General features: G+C 41.3%; 1 protein-coding gene across 1 annotated transcript in view; it reads right to left on the reverse strand.

The window, feature by feature from the left end:
• The window catches only part of evlb (Enah/Vasp-like b), a 47,617-nt gene that overhangs the window by 14,712 nt on the left and 18,959 nt on the right, over positions 1-13,946 (reverse strand). The window contains exons 2-3 of the mRNA XM_008285476.1: positions 8,391-8,559; positions 6,332-6,509 (exon numbers count right to left, since the gene is read on the reverse strand). Coding sequence (XP_008283698.1) covers positions 6,332-6,509; positions 8,391-8,559 — 347 coding nt within the window. The remainder of the gene's footprint in view (positions 1-6,331; positions 6,510-8,390; positions 8,560-13,946) is intronic.

The following is a 13,946-nucleotide window of genomic DNA, read 5'->3' on the forward strand; positions in this document are numbered from 1 at the left end:
GTCCGCGGGCTGCACAGCATAACGTCGCTTTAACATGCAAATATCACAGAGAGCTGATCCTCATGCAGCCCTGGTTTACACCGAGACCGGAGGGCTGCATACTGAAGCGTCTCAATGAAACTGGATGTGCTGCACAGTTGGTATTAAACCGGATGCCTATAGGGTGGTACTACGAAGCAAGTTTAACATACGCAGGATAGGTTTTTGTTATCCGGCTTCACTAAACCTGACTTTAATGTTCATATGAGGCTGGTTATCAACTCACTGGGTCAACTCACGGTGTTAGAACCTACAGTACCCTTGGACGTGTTCCCCTTTTTATTGCTTTTCAACATGAATAACGGTTTACAACATTAGGCATTTTTTTTGGACAAAAATGTACAAAAAAGACTCTTTCATGTCAAAGTGAAAACAGATTTCTACAAAGCAATGCCAGTGCATTAAAAATATCAAATGGAAAACAAGTTATTGTCTAAGTATTCACCCCCGTTAAAGTCCATCCATCCATTATCTATACACCGCTTAATCCTCACTAGGGTCGTGGGGCGCTGGAGTCTATCCCAACTGACTTAGGGCGACGGCAGGGGACACCCTGGACAGGTCATCAGTCTATCACAGGGCTACACTTAGAGACAGACAACCAAGCACACTCACATTCACACCTACGGACAATTTAGAATCACCAATTAAACTCAACATGTTTTTGGACTGTGTGGGAGGAAGCCGGAGAACCCGGAGAGAACCCACGCTGCACGGGGAGAACATGGAGACTCCACGCAGAAAGATCCCGGTGCCCCCACCGGGACGCGAACCGGTGACCTTCTTGCCCACCCCCGTTAAAGTGAAACACCTAATTCAACACAGGTGCAGCAAATTGGTGCTAGAAGTCATCTGAGTGCAGTGAATGTGACTCAGTGATTGTAGTATAATAGTAGTACACCTCTATATGGAAGGTCCAGTCACTGGTGAATCCGTACTTCTGGTTATAATTATCTCATGAAGACAAAAGAACACTCCAGGAACATCTGAAAAGGTTATTGACAAGTCAGGAAATGGATTAAAAAAAATCCAAGTCACTCAATATCCCTTGGAAAACAGTTAAATGGATGATTTAAAAAATTTAAGGAACATGGCACATGTTTAAATCAGGCTCCCTCAAAAACTGGGTGATCTTCCAAGAAAGAGGCCAGTGATGGAGGCCACCAAGACACGTATGACTCCTCTGAAGGAGTTACAAGCTTCAGCAGCTAAAATTATGCATACAACTGTTGTGTGTTCTTCACCAGTCAAAGCTTTACAGGAGAGCAGATTAGAGAAAGTCATAGTTGGCAAAAAAGTTCATATTAAATCGGGACTAATGTTCACCAGGAGGCATGGGGGAGACTGAGCTCAACTGGAAAAGGTTCTTTGGTCTGATGAGACCAAAATTAAGCACTTTGGCCATCAGACTAGACACCAAACTCTGCACGTCATCATAAACACACCATTCCCACTGTGAAGCATGGCGGTGGCAGCATCATGATGCTTCTCAGCAGCACAAAAAGGGACGGCTATTTACGCAACTTTACTTTTTTAATTTTCACATGAAAGACTCCAAAAACCCCAAAATATAATGATTATAATTCAGTGTTGGAAAGCAATAATTAAAGGGGAAAGCATCAAATGACCAAACATGGGCAGATCTACAGCCATGTATTTCTCACAAGAAGAACAAATTATGATCCTAAACCAATAACAGAGGTTTAAAAACATAAAACAAACTAAAAGCAACACAGCTGCTGCAGCCAAAGCAGGACAGCAAGATTTCCAAACATTTATTTTAGGCTCGTTAATGTTATCATTGAGGAACGTGTGGCTCCGACTATAATTACGATTTTGTGCTCCATTTATTGTGTTGCTTCATGCAGCCTCTTCTTAAACAACTGCAGCCTGATTCGTTCAGCTGCAGCGTTGGTGGCGTTAAACAGAGTCGGGAGGAAAGAACAAATATGAAAACATCACTCCATCGAATAAGTAGGTTAACTGCGAAAACTTATAAGGTCAACAAGTGCAAGGCTTTAGAGCTGTAATCAGAGTCTGTTTCAGGATTATATCGCCATACAGAGGCCTGTAGAACAATGAAATGGCTTTGAAACTGCTTGCAATCAACAGAGAACAAGAGGAATATGGTGAGAATCTTTATCTGCCGCTATTGTGTTTGTTAGGGAAAGAAAAGAAAAAAAATGTCTTGTCTTGTGAGTCCCTCCCACTATCTAAGCTCTTACGAATCTTCTTGAATGTGATGCATTTTCCCCGAGAGCCGACTGATCAGAAAGTGTTTTTATATGCATTAATCTAACATCTTGCACATAACCTGCTTAGCTGTGCAGCACTAGTCCTGAAACCTGAGAGTTAAACCTGAAGTTTCCTCGCTAACCTCAAACCCTGCTTCATTGCACAAACCTCAGATGGAGCACTTCCAAAAAACAAGGAAGGTGGCTGAAGTTTAAGATCATTCTTCTGTTCAGTTCAGCTATAGATTAGAGAATATTGTCAACTAATGTGTCTGAGGTCAAGAATAAACTTTCAGCTGCAACTCTATCAGCTGAGAATAAATCTGTATGAATGATGTGATTATAAACTGCAGAACAATGGAACTGGTGGCGATGTTTGGTGTCACTGGTTCTGGTGTCAGAAATCAATCTCAGCCTTTATGTTTTAGTCTTTGATTACGACAGCAGCAAATTACTGTGATACTAAATACAGCACAATGAATCAGAGTCACGTTATAATATGGAAAGTATGTCATAAAGAGATATTTTTAGGTTGTTATGACACAAAACTTGTATTTTCTTGTTCTTATGTGAATAAAATGTTTCACATTTTTCCCAATTCACTGTTCAACATTTAAAAAATGCATATAAACACTGAAACACACACAAAAATACTGAATAAATTATAAGGCCAGTTGCATTTTAATGGATAAAGAGCATTTATTCAAAGGTAACAATGTGTGACACATTGTCCTCTATTACATACTAGAGTTTAGAAATCAAGGGAAAAAGTAATGCAATATATAGTTTTAAAAAATGGAAAAATGTCCAATCTCAGGGCATCAGTGTAAAACTAGCAATAATATTCTCAGTTGCTGCTGTAAACTGAGCTTTTAAGGCATTTTTTGTTCCTTTCACACTATCAGTTTTTGCAGCAGCTGCTTTTGGCTCCACAGAAGCATCAGATTTTTCTTTTTTTTCTTTTTAATTTATTGTATCTTGAAAGATATTTTTATTTATTTATTACAGTGAACATTTGACAGATGTGCTCATTACAGACAACTAAAGGAAAAAATATGCTCTCAAAACTTCTTATTTAGCCTCATGCTTGTTAAAAAAAAATGACATGAAATGGAAAAGCAAGTCTTCATTTTTGTAAAACCTGCAATCAGGTAATTTTGTCTTTTTATCCGATTATCAAACATCAATTGAATCAATATTAAATTAGAGGAGCACCATTTGGATTCTAGCGTTGATATGGTGAATTAAAATAGGCCTTATTTAGTGTTTCAAGCGTGAAATATGAGTTTATTTTGCACATCTCCTGAATTATATCAACCAGAAACTACAATATTTACCCCAGAGTCCAATTTGAGAGCAACTCTGAGGAGAAGAGGTCAAGTGTTGACCTCCTGACCACTAGAGGGTGTCGGCACACCTGTTTACAGAGCGACCGAACGCACGTTATCCTCTACAAACTGTGCATGTGTGTTACGTAACGAGCCGAGGTGCACAGAGATTGCTTTTCCACATGAACAGCACACATGCATGAGGGCTGTAGAAGCTGCTGTTTTATGTGTGAGACAGCGTTTGCAGATTGTGTGTCGCTGCTGTATCGCAGTCAGTCGAATGCGCGCGTCATCCTCCTCTGGTGTATTTGAGCGCTCGTGTTTTGGCTGCTGTCACTCGAGCCTCTTTGTTCCTGGTCCCGTGTTATCAGGCAGATGAAACGATGTGCTCTCTAACACGAGGCCCAGGGGAGATCTTCTCAATGACTCACTCTAATTAAGAGGCTGGAGGGGGGGATGCAGGAGGGGGAGTAATGAATGGCAAGCTGCGACGCTCGCTCCGTCTCTAAATCTCATTCTATCACTCCCCAATTTATGTCCGCCTGCCTCTCTCGTCGTGCCACATAAAAACACTCGCCTGCCTCGCATGTATATTAACTGCTGCTGGAAGTCTTTAAATAGGCCTTCTCCACTGCAGACATTTTGACTTATAGCAGGAAACACCACGAGCACAGCTAATCACAGTAACAGCGGCTCTGTTGCGCTGAAGTGTCCCAGGAAGCAACACGATGAAACGCAGCTGTTATTGATGCTATTAATCAAGTGATTTCCTTCTTCATCCTCGTCAGTCTTAATTACACTCTGACAACAACGACGCAACATCTGTAGTTGACGACTGATGCTCCGGTTGCAGCGTTCAGTTTGATATTTGACCATCTCTGGTGTTACTTTCATAAGGAAATAAGCACTACATCAAGGAGGGGCTGCAGGGTGGTGCAGTTGGGAGCACTGTTGCCTCACAGCAAGAGGGTTGCTGGTTCGTGTCCCGGTGGGGGCACTGGGATCTTTCTGCGTGGAGTCTCCATGTTCTCTCCGGGTTCTCCGGATTCCTCCCACAAATCCAAAAACATGTTGAGGTTAATTGGTGATTCTAAATTGTCCGTAGGTGTGAATGTGAGTGTGCTTGGTTGTCTGTCTCTAAGTGTAGCCCTGTGATAGACTGGTGACCTGTCCAGGGTGTCCCCTGTCTTCACCCTGAGTCAGCTGGGATAGACTCCAGCCCCCCATGACCCTAGTGAGGATTAAGTGGTGTATAGATAATGGATGGATGGATGGACATCAAGGAATAATGCATTATTTTTGATGGACTACCTGTGTTGTGATACAGAAAGCTCCACCGTGTGAGCTCACAGGTTTGTTGCATCTGAAACCCTGGAAGTCTGAATCTGTCGATCTAAAACGCTTTCCAATTTAAAAAAAAAACAAACATATTTTGAGCTTTTGCCTTTACTTTTAGAGCAGTAGAGCTACAGAAGAAAGAGGGGGAGAAGAATATGGAGAGACCTGCAGCAAAGGGTCATCAGCGGGAGTCGAACCCACGACTGCTACGTCGAGGAACTATAGCCCCTGTTTATGGGTCCCTCAATTAGGTGAGCTATCAGGGTTTCTAATTTTATTCATTTGGGTACCTGTCTGCTTGTCTATTGGGTCTGTGACCTGTGCTCCTAATCTGTCTATCTATCTATCTATCTATCTATCCATCTATCCATCCATCCATCCATCTATCTATCTATCTATCTGTGTTTTTCAGACGATGTGTCCCCTTAACACATGTCAGGAAGATAAAGAACTTTTTTTCACCAGATCGGATCCTATAAGTGGGCATCCAAGTAGATTGTTTGTATGTTTTCATTTAACCAAGATTCTCTTTGGTTCACTACAACTTGTGGCTGCAGACAATGAAGAGGTGACAGAAAACAAAGAAACCACCAAACAAAGCTCTGCAGTCGGACTTCTGCTCAAAATCAGAGGTCATATTTGGAGTTGAAATATACTTCAAATAATAAAACACACATTTTATGTTTAATCGGTGGAATCTGGTCCCGTCTGCTGTGGATGCAGGAAGCTTGGAACCTGCTCAATGTACAAAAAAGCAGTCTGCTGTCGATGGTAAACCGCACAATACATGAATAAATACACAAGTCAGCATGCCAGCAGTGGGCTTTAAAGTGTGCAGCTCTGTGTTGTCAAATGTGTTTGTTTTGTTTTTTTTGCTTATGAAGGTTTGAAATGACACTTAGACGTATCTAAACGGCAGCAACCATTAAGAAAAGGTGCTTCAGTTCATTACCTCACTGACCTTTTATTGACTGTTAAACTGCAACCTCACGCTTCTGTGAGACAATTAAAACGATTCTTTGATCTTCTACTGATACAAACTTTACCCAGACGCCCCTCAGCAGAGAACAGGTCGCAGCATTTAGAGGCTTCCTCCTGGAATTTTACTGCATTATTGATACACACCACAATAACATTCGGTTCCACTTATAAACTCCTGCATCAGCGAAGCGAGCGTGTGACGGCCATCTGCGCAGGAATATAAAAAGCTGCCCTTCAGAGAGGTCTCCGCTGTGACACGGGAGAGTTCACCTGCCTCCGGTACGACCTTCCTCAGGCCGATGACAAACACTTCAGCTGCTGACGTGAGGCTTTTCCCTGGTGTTTGAATTTACCGTGTTTACGATCCTCTACTAGTGAGATCAGTAACAAAGAAGCTGAGGGGACACAAACCTCCGTCCTGAGCGCTGAGGACGTTGAGGGCGAACAGCATGGCATTGGAGAAGGTGGTCGCCTCCTCCTTGCTGGCGAAGTTGAGGCCATAGACCTGCCTGGCGTCTCTCCACTGGTGGAAGGTCGGCGTGGCCTGGTTGTACTTGAGGCCCTTCACTATCGAGTAGTTAATAACCACCTGAGAGGAGAGAACAGAGCTGTAAAGAAAGAGTCTCGTGCATCAACAGATGTGGGCGTGGCGATGGAAACACAACACGATCAATGTTCTCGTGTTGCTAGAAGAAAAAGACTTTAAAATGCCAGAGAATTGATCGCACCGCGTTTGAAAGGATTTTCAACGGACTTCTTGTTTTTCTCACGAGTCACATTGTTTGTTCCAGCGTTTACGGCGGCACAGCTCCTGACGAAAGCTGGTTTTGTAGCAGGTTTTTGTGCAGCTTGAAAAAGAACAGTTGAGAAAAATTATTATTATTTCACAGCTACTCACTGTTTTTTTTTTGTCAACATAAACGAGTACACTGATGATTTTTTTAAACTCGAGCTGCACGTGTCCAGATATGTCATTTATAGCAAAATATAAAATTCTTCTTTCTAGGATTTGTTGGTTCACCAGCTCATGGAAGAACCTTTTTTTTTTAGTAGTTAATGAGCTTTTTGTTGATATTTTACTTTTTGAAACTCATTGAAAACTTAAATCACACCAAACAAACTGTAGAACCCGTGGGTCAGAAATGTTGAACTTGCTTTTGCAAAATGACAGAACAATATTTAATAAGGCTGCTTTAAAAAAAAACCCTAATAATAGATAAAATAAATGTACATTTAAAGGCCCATAACTTATTATTCTTTATTATTTATTCATTTTACTTTGGACTCAGTTTAAGCGATTTCGGACAACATTTGAGCCACTTTGGACAGATTTTGTGAAGTTGTATGAACACATTTGAGCCACTTTGGATGAAAATAATATTGGACAATTTTCAAGCAATTTCAAAAACCTTTTGAGTTTGGTTGAGTTTATTTCATTCTGGACAAATTGTGAGTAATTTTGCAGAGTTTTCAAGCAATTTTGGACAAAGTTTGAGTCATTTGAGTCACGTTGGACAAAAACACAAAGCTGGTTAAACAAGTTTGCATTCTGAGGATAAAACTTTTCCCAAATCTGCAGCCATACTGGCCAAGTTCATTTGACTAAAGGCCCATTACTCATTAAAGAGCCCACATTAAGCACGTTTACAGGTTCACAATTTTAATTCTTTGGGTCTACTACATTATGTTTAGATGCTTTATTGCTCAAAAAACACTTTATTTGTACACTGCTGCAGCATCTCTATCAGAAACGCTCTGTTTAGTTGCCCCCTCCTGCTCTGATTGGTCAGCTGGGCCGACCAAAGCCAGGTAACACTGGTTCTGTATGGTAACATCGGACCTCTGGGTATAGACAGCTGCTCATTCTCGCTGCTTGAAAGGTTTTACGCAAATATGTGACACTGTGATGTTGAAAAGTGACAAAAGACTTCAAACGAGGTGTTTCAGGCAGATAAGGTTGGATTTAAAGTTTGTCAATTTGCACAAAAAAGCACCTGCACGCCACATTTAAGTAAGAAAAACGTTGTAGTGTTACAGCTGGAGGTTAGTTATTGACTTTTCTGCCGTCTTTACTGTTGTCACTTCAGCTCTAACGTGTGTTTTCACTCATCACATCACACATAAACACACGAGACAAGCGCTAACGAGCTGCTGCAAAGACTGACAGACGGAGGAAGAAGATTTCATCCAAGTCGCAGCGGAGGAGGATGAGCGCCGCTAAAGACCCTTAATGATCGCACAAACACGAAAACAGAGCGGCTGACAGAAGATCTGCTCCGGTTCTCACTGGTCCAGTTTTAAACCCACTGACATCGCCTCTTATCAAACTTTCCTGCAGCAATGAGTTTATCTTGCAAGAATCGCCCGAGTGTTGCAATCGTCTGGCTGTGCAGTGAAATCTCGCTCTCAGGTGAAATAAACCCCATATCGATGCTTGTTTCACAGAACGGTGCTGCTTTTCTTTTTGTACCTGCTGGTCCTGCAGTTTGACGCCCACCACTCTGAAGGTGTTGTTGGCAGTGTTGTGGTAGATGTTGATGCGACTGAAGCCCTGCTGGCCGGGCTTGATGGGGACCCACTTCTTACTGGTGTCATCGTAGACCATGACAGAGGCCCGGGCCTGGCAGATGCTCTGCTCACTGACGGAAACACAAACAGAGGAAAGACACCGTTAGTTACGAGCAGTTAATCAGCGTTCACTAAAAAAAAATCCACTCTTCTCATAAACCTGTGCTGCTTAATTTATCTCTGAATAAAATGTCCATAATATTCCACAAGTAGTGGATTTTATGAGGTCTTCATTTTTCATCAAAAGTGATTGAATATAATCGTCGTATTCCTGCCTCTTTTAGGATATAGTTCACATTTTTTTCAGTGCAAAATAATAGATTTTTAAGTGAAGAGCGGCATAAAAGCCTGATGATGACACTTTTACAGCCCCATTAGCTCCGATATTAAAATGTCTGACGGGTGAAGTGATTAATAATCATCTGTGTAGACTCTCGTTCATCCAGGTTGCAGTTATCTGAGGAGCTTCAGTCATTCATTTTGCGCAAGTTTATTTCATTTTAGACCATTTCTGAGTCATTTGTGACAAGTTAAGAGGAATTTTGGTCACATTTTGAGTCATTTTGGTTACATTTTGAGTCTATTATGGTAAGTGTGGAGTCATTTTGGACCAAATTATTTTATACTGGACATAATTCATGTGATTTTTGGACAAAGTTTGTGTCATTTGGTCACATTTGAGTCGTTTTAAGACACAAACACAAACACATTTGCATTCTGAAGATAAAAATATTACATTGTGTAGCTTCTCAGTGATCCAGGTCATTGTACTTTGAGGCACATCAGTAGAAACTAAAAGAAAAACACAGTTGTTTTCTACAAGTTTGGAGTCATTCTGGACAATAATCAACTTATTTCTGACAGGTTTCATTTCTTCTTGAGACAGATTTTGTGGCATTTGTGACACGTTTTAAGTAGTTTTTAATATTATAAGACATTTTTGGCAATTTTCCGAACTATTGGAGTCATTTTGAACAAGTTTGGATCATTTTAGACTGTTTTCTAAGTAACTTACGACAAATATCAAGTCACATTTAACAGCTTTGAGTCAATTTCCAAGTCATTTATGACATGTTTTAGCTTATTTTTAACACTTTTGAGAACTGAAGAAGCCTCTTTGGATGAGAAGGTGAAACATGAAAGTGACGTCTGGTTGCTTTTTACTGAAGCTCCCTCGATCATCTCGTTACAATGCAATGCTCTGCTGGGAAACCTCGGCTCCTGGCATCCATGTGGACGCTCCTTCCAGACCAAACACATCCTTCCTTGACAACAGCACACCTCGATGCCAGTAGCCTCCTCAGATCTGGACAACGCGTCCTGATACACCTAAAAAACTGCTCAGGAGCAACTCGAGGATCACAACTATGGGTTGACCTGCCCTCTAAACTCCCCAGACCAAAATCCAAATAACCATTCAGAAGACGGAACAAGAAAAACACACTATAATAAAATGAATGGGCTAAAGTGCGGGAAAGCAGCACTTCTGCTACAACAAACAGCTTTAAATGACTTTTAAATCTAGAGTGCAGGACATTTAAATGAGCATCTGCGACAGTCAAGCCAAACAAGTTCCTACAGGGTTGATAAAACTCTCGTTATTTCACAATCTACCAGAGAACTCCTGCGCTACACACCTGTAACAACACATTTTACCTCAACCAGCAACGACTGGTTCACCAGAGTTGAGATGAAGTCGGCTACAGCAGCTCAGAGTGTGTTGGCATCCAAAGAAGAAAAACAATGCAACTTCAGTGGAAAGATTAAACGTGTTGCATTAATGCGCAGCGTTTTAAATGATGTTATTACAATTCTTAGCACATTTCAAGTTGTTTACACTCCAGACCTTGCAAATTCCTGCACATTGTAAATACTTCTATTGTACTTTTATTACTTTTATAAAACCCCTTGTTTGCTAAACTTGCTTCTTATTCGTCTTTTATCCTTCTTTAGAGCTTTTCTACTTGCTATGATGCACAAAAAGTCAATTTCCTTGAATGTGAACACCTCATCTGACTTTATGGCGCTTATGCTTTTAAAGTAGTTTATGATTTTTTTTTCCCCTCTTGCAATAACTACAATGTTGTGCAGAAATTAAATAAGTTTTTCTACAGCTACTGGACATTTTTTTTCCTCTTCTAGCCTCTATAACAGAAAAGCTTCAACAGGCTCTTTTGTTTGGGAACCACTGATTTAAAACCAACACATTTCCTGGTTTCAAACGGGTCAAAACACCGTCTGGGCATGAAAAAGAAAGTCAGCAGATATAATCAATGGTGTTTTTGAAACTGTCTCGAAGGTCAAACTTTTCCTTTAACTGCAAAACTGAGTCGTCTGAGGAGATAATTACAGCGAACAGCAAGAAAACAACTCAGTCTTCTAATCCTGTGTTACACTAATAGTCTCATCTTAAGCGCTCGTGAAGCATCTGTTGAAGTTCTTAACGAGGCCTGATAGTAATGAGTGTTTGTGGCCTGCAGTGCTCGCCGCCCGTCGACGCTCTCCGCACAAAGACTTGGGCGTAAACGTCGCCGCCCGTTACCAGAACAGCGTTTCAACGACCTTTTCCGTTGCAGACAAACGACTCGCTGGAGAGCCGCGAGAGTAAACAGGGGACGGGAAAATCGACGCGCGAAGGAATAAGAAGGGAAAAACACAAGGGAGAGACGGAGAAACAATTTTGACTTGCAAATGAGATTAACAAGAAGAGTCCCATCTGTGTCTTTGCCTCCTCGCCAAGCTAAAATTAGTGGATCAGCCCTCGAGGCCGAGCGAAAGAGCTGCGTCAGAGAAGAGAAGCGTGGAGAAGAAGAAGAAGGAAAAAAAAAAAAAAGAGAGAGAAAAGAGGGAAAATTCTTGGCTTTTAGAGTAGCGTGAGGCTGCAGCATATGGCGCTGAGAGACAGGAGAGCAGCAGACATGACGGAGAAGAGGATTTTATAGAAATAACAGGCTGACATTTAGCTCATTTGTCTTCCCCACAATTAGATTAGAGGATTGATACAAATGTCATGTCTGTAAGTGTGCAGCCCGGAGGTGATTAGCGTAGCTTAGCACGAAGAGCGGAACCAGGGGAAAAGAGATTGTTAAATAAATAGAAATGTAGAAACTGTATTAATTCATCTCTGTGAATAATCCACGTCAATACAGAGTAACCAACATTTCGAAAAGAATAAAATGACAAATGCACTGTCGTTTTTAGCAATTTTAACTTCAAACACTTGCTAAAACAACAAATGATTGTTTTTAGCTAGCCATGCTAGTACATTAGCATTGTACGCTAAGGATGAATTTGATCATTTTAGTGATTCTAATGACTGTAATATCTCTTCTACTTCAGCTATAGACTATTTTTGCTGTTAATTAACAAATGTTAGCTAATAAGGCAAATTACTCCTGCTACCCTAAAAGCATTAGCATGTTAGCATTCTTATTTGCGTTTATGATATTTGTTCACTTTTATATAATTTCTAACAATGTTTTACATCTTTTTAAATTAATTATTCTTTCAGTTAAGCACTTTGTAAATGTATTAAGAAGAGGGCTACATAAATACATGTATTACTATATTTATCATGGGCGTGCTAGCATGCTGATGTTAGCGTGTCAAGAGCTGCTAGCTTGGCGGTAGGCACTTTTTCATTTGCTCATTTCACACGCAGCACGCTAATGAGGTAAATAATGTTGATGAACATTTCACCTGCTATTTATATAACAATATACAACTTATTTCTATTATTATATAGAGATTTAGAGCTGCTAGCTTGGGTGAAAAACTCTCATTCATTCATGTTACATGCATGCATGTTAGCGTGGTGATGTTGGCGTGTCAACAGCCGCTAGCTTGGCTGTAGACTCTTAAATTTAAATTAAGACACTTCAGGGTTGCTTGTAGCTGCATTTTGGCGCTTTAAATACAGATAGCTGCTTCCATTTTTGTGTTAATCCATGCTAATCACCTCTAGGGTTTAGCACAAACAGGGCAATTTCCCAACAATAATAAACTATGTTAAGTTATGGGACATTTGCAAAAAAAAACTTGAGCTTTCGTGGTTTTTGTGCACCACACGGATGTGCGATTAGATTGAGATGTGGGGAGTTTGGAGGCTTGTTAAACAGTTTGGGCTCTTGGTCATGTTCCTCGAGCTGTTCCTGAGCAGTTTTTGCGCTGTGCAGAGTTGCAATGTCCTGCTGTCATTGGAGGGTTCGCTTGGTCTGCAGCAGTGTTCAGGGGGTTGTGTCAAAGTTATGGCAGCGCAACAAGGCGACAGGTGTTATTCACCTGTCAGTGGGTTTAATGTCGCGGCTGATTTGTGTATTTTGAAAACTTAAACTGTCACCATAGCATCCCTCACTGAGATCTACAGAACTGCTGCAAACTAATGGGTCTGATTCGAGCACAAATACCATAAAACAGCAGCACTTCTATCCATGATACAGATATATCCACTAAAAGAAAGCACCAGGCAACCACTGGGATAAAGGAAACAACACTTTTTCTTCTCTTGCACCTCAAAGTGAAAAAGCATTAGCAGGCAGCAGAAACTTGTAGGACGAGATTCAAACCACACAACAACAAAAAAAGCTTCCTGCGCCGCTCCGCTGCCTGTATTTCAAGCTGCAGGTATAAATAACTTCCTCTCATGTCGAACCCACCGCCACCTTTGATGCACGCTTGAAATCAGCCTCTGCACCAAGCAGGGCAACCACGTGTTTCATTTATTTTTGTTAACTTGTCGAATCTGTTAATTTTTAAAAAGGAGGCTGAAAATGGCATCGAAGGCCCAGGAGCATGAATAAATGACGCTCTTGTGCTAAAAGAGGCTTGAGCAGAAAAAAAACGGAGGAGATGGAGTGAAAAGAGAGAGAGAAGCAACAAGAAAACAAGTTTTTTTAAATTCATTTTTATGATTGACAGCTGTGAGACGCACACACACAAACACAGACACACAAATACAGGAAAGTCGTTTGGATCGACTCGCTGAAAAATTAACAATTGCCGCTCAGGTCATGAATAAATGAGACGCTTCTGAATGTACCTTGACAGCACACAGCCATGCACAGACGCACACTTTAAATGCCACCATCGTCCGTCTGCACACGACCAGCCGTCGCTGCTGCTGCCGCTGCAGTAAATTCGAGCTGACAGGGACAGACAGAGAAATCTCAGAGAGCTGCTCGGGATCTTCTCCCTGAGTCGCAAACTGGAGCTGAAAGATTGATGCGGGGTGAATTATATACAAGAGGAAAAGGTGCTCGGTCATTAGAGCGCCGCCTCTCGCTGCAGAAGAAGCTCTTTAGCAGCGTTATTATACTTGTGTCTGGGCTGTTTTTCAGTCCAGGAACAAACACAATTTCATCCCTCAGCGACTTTGAGCAGCGTAACCTTGACAGACAATGATGACTGCAGCCAAAGGCGACTGAATGCAGCACAAACACTGACATGCAGGGATAAAGCA

This window comes from Stegastes partitus, unplaced genomic scaffold, assembly GCF_000690725.1.
Source record: "Stegastes partitus isolate 25-593 unplaced genomic scaffold, Stegastes_partitus-1.0.2 Scaffold403, whole genome shotgun sequence".
Taxonomy (NCBI): domain Eukaryota; kingdom Metazoa; phylum Chordata; class Actinopteri; family Pomacentridae; genus Stegastes; species Stegastes partitus.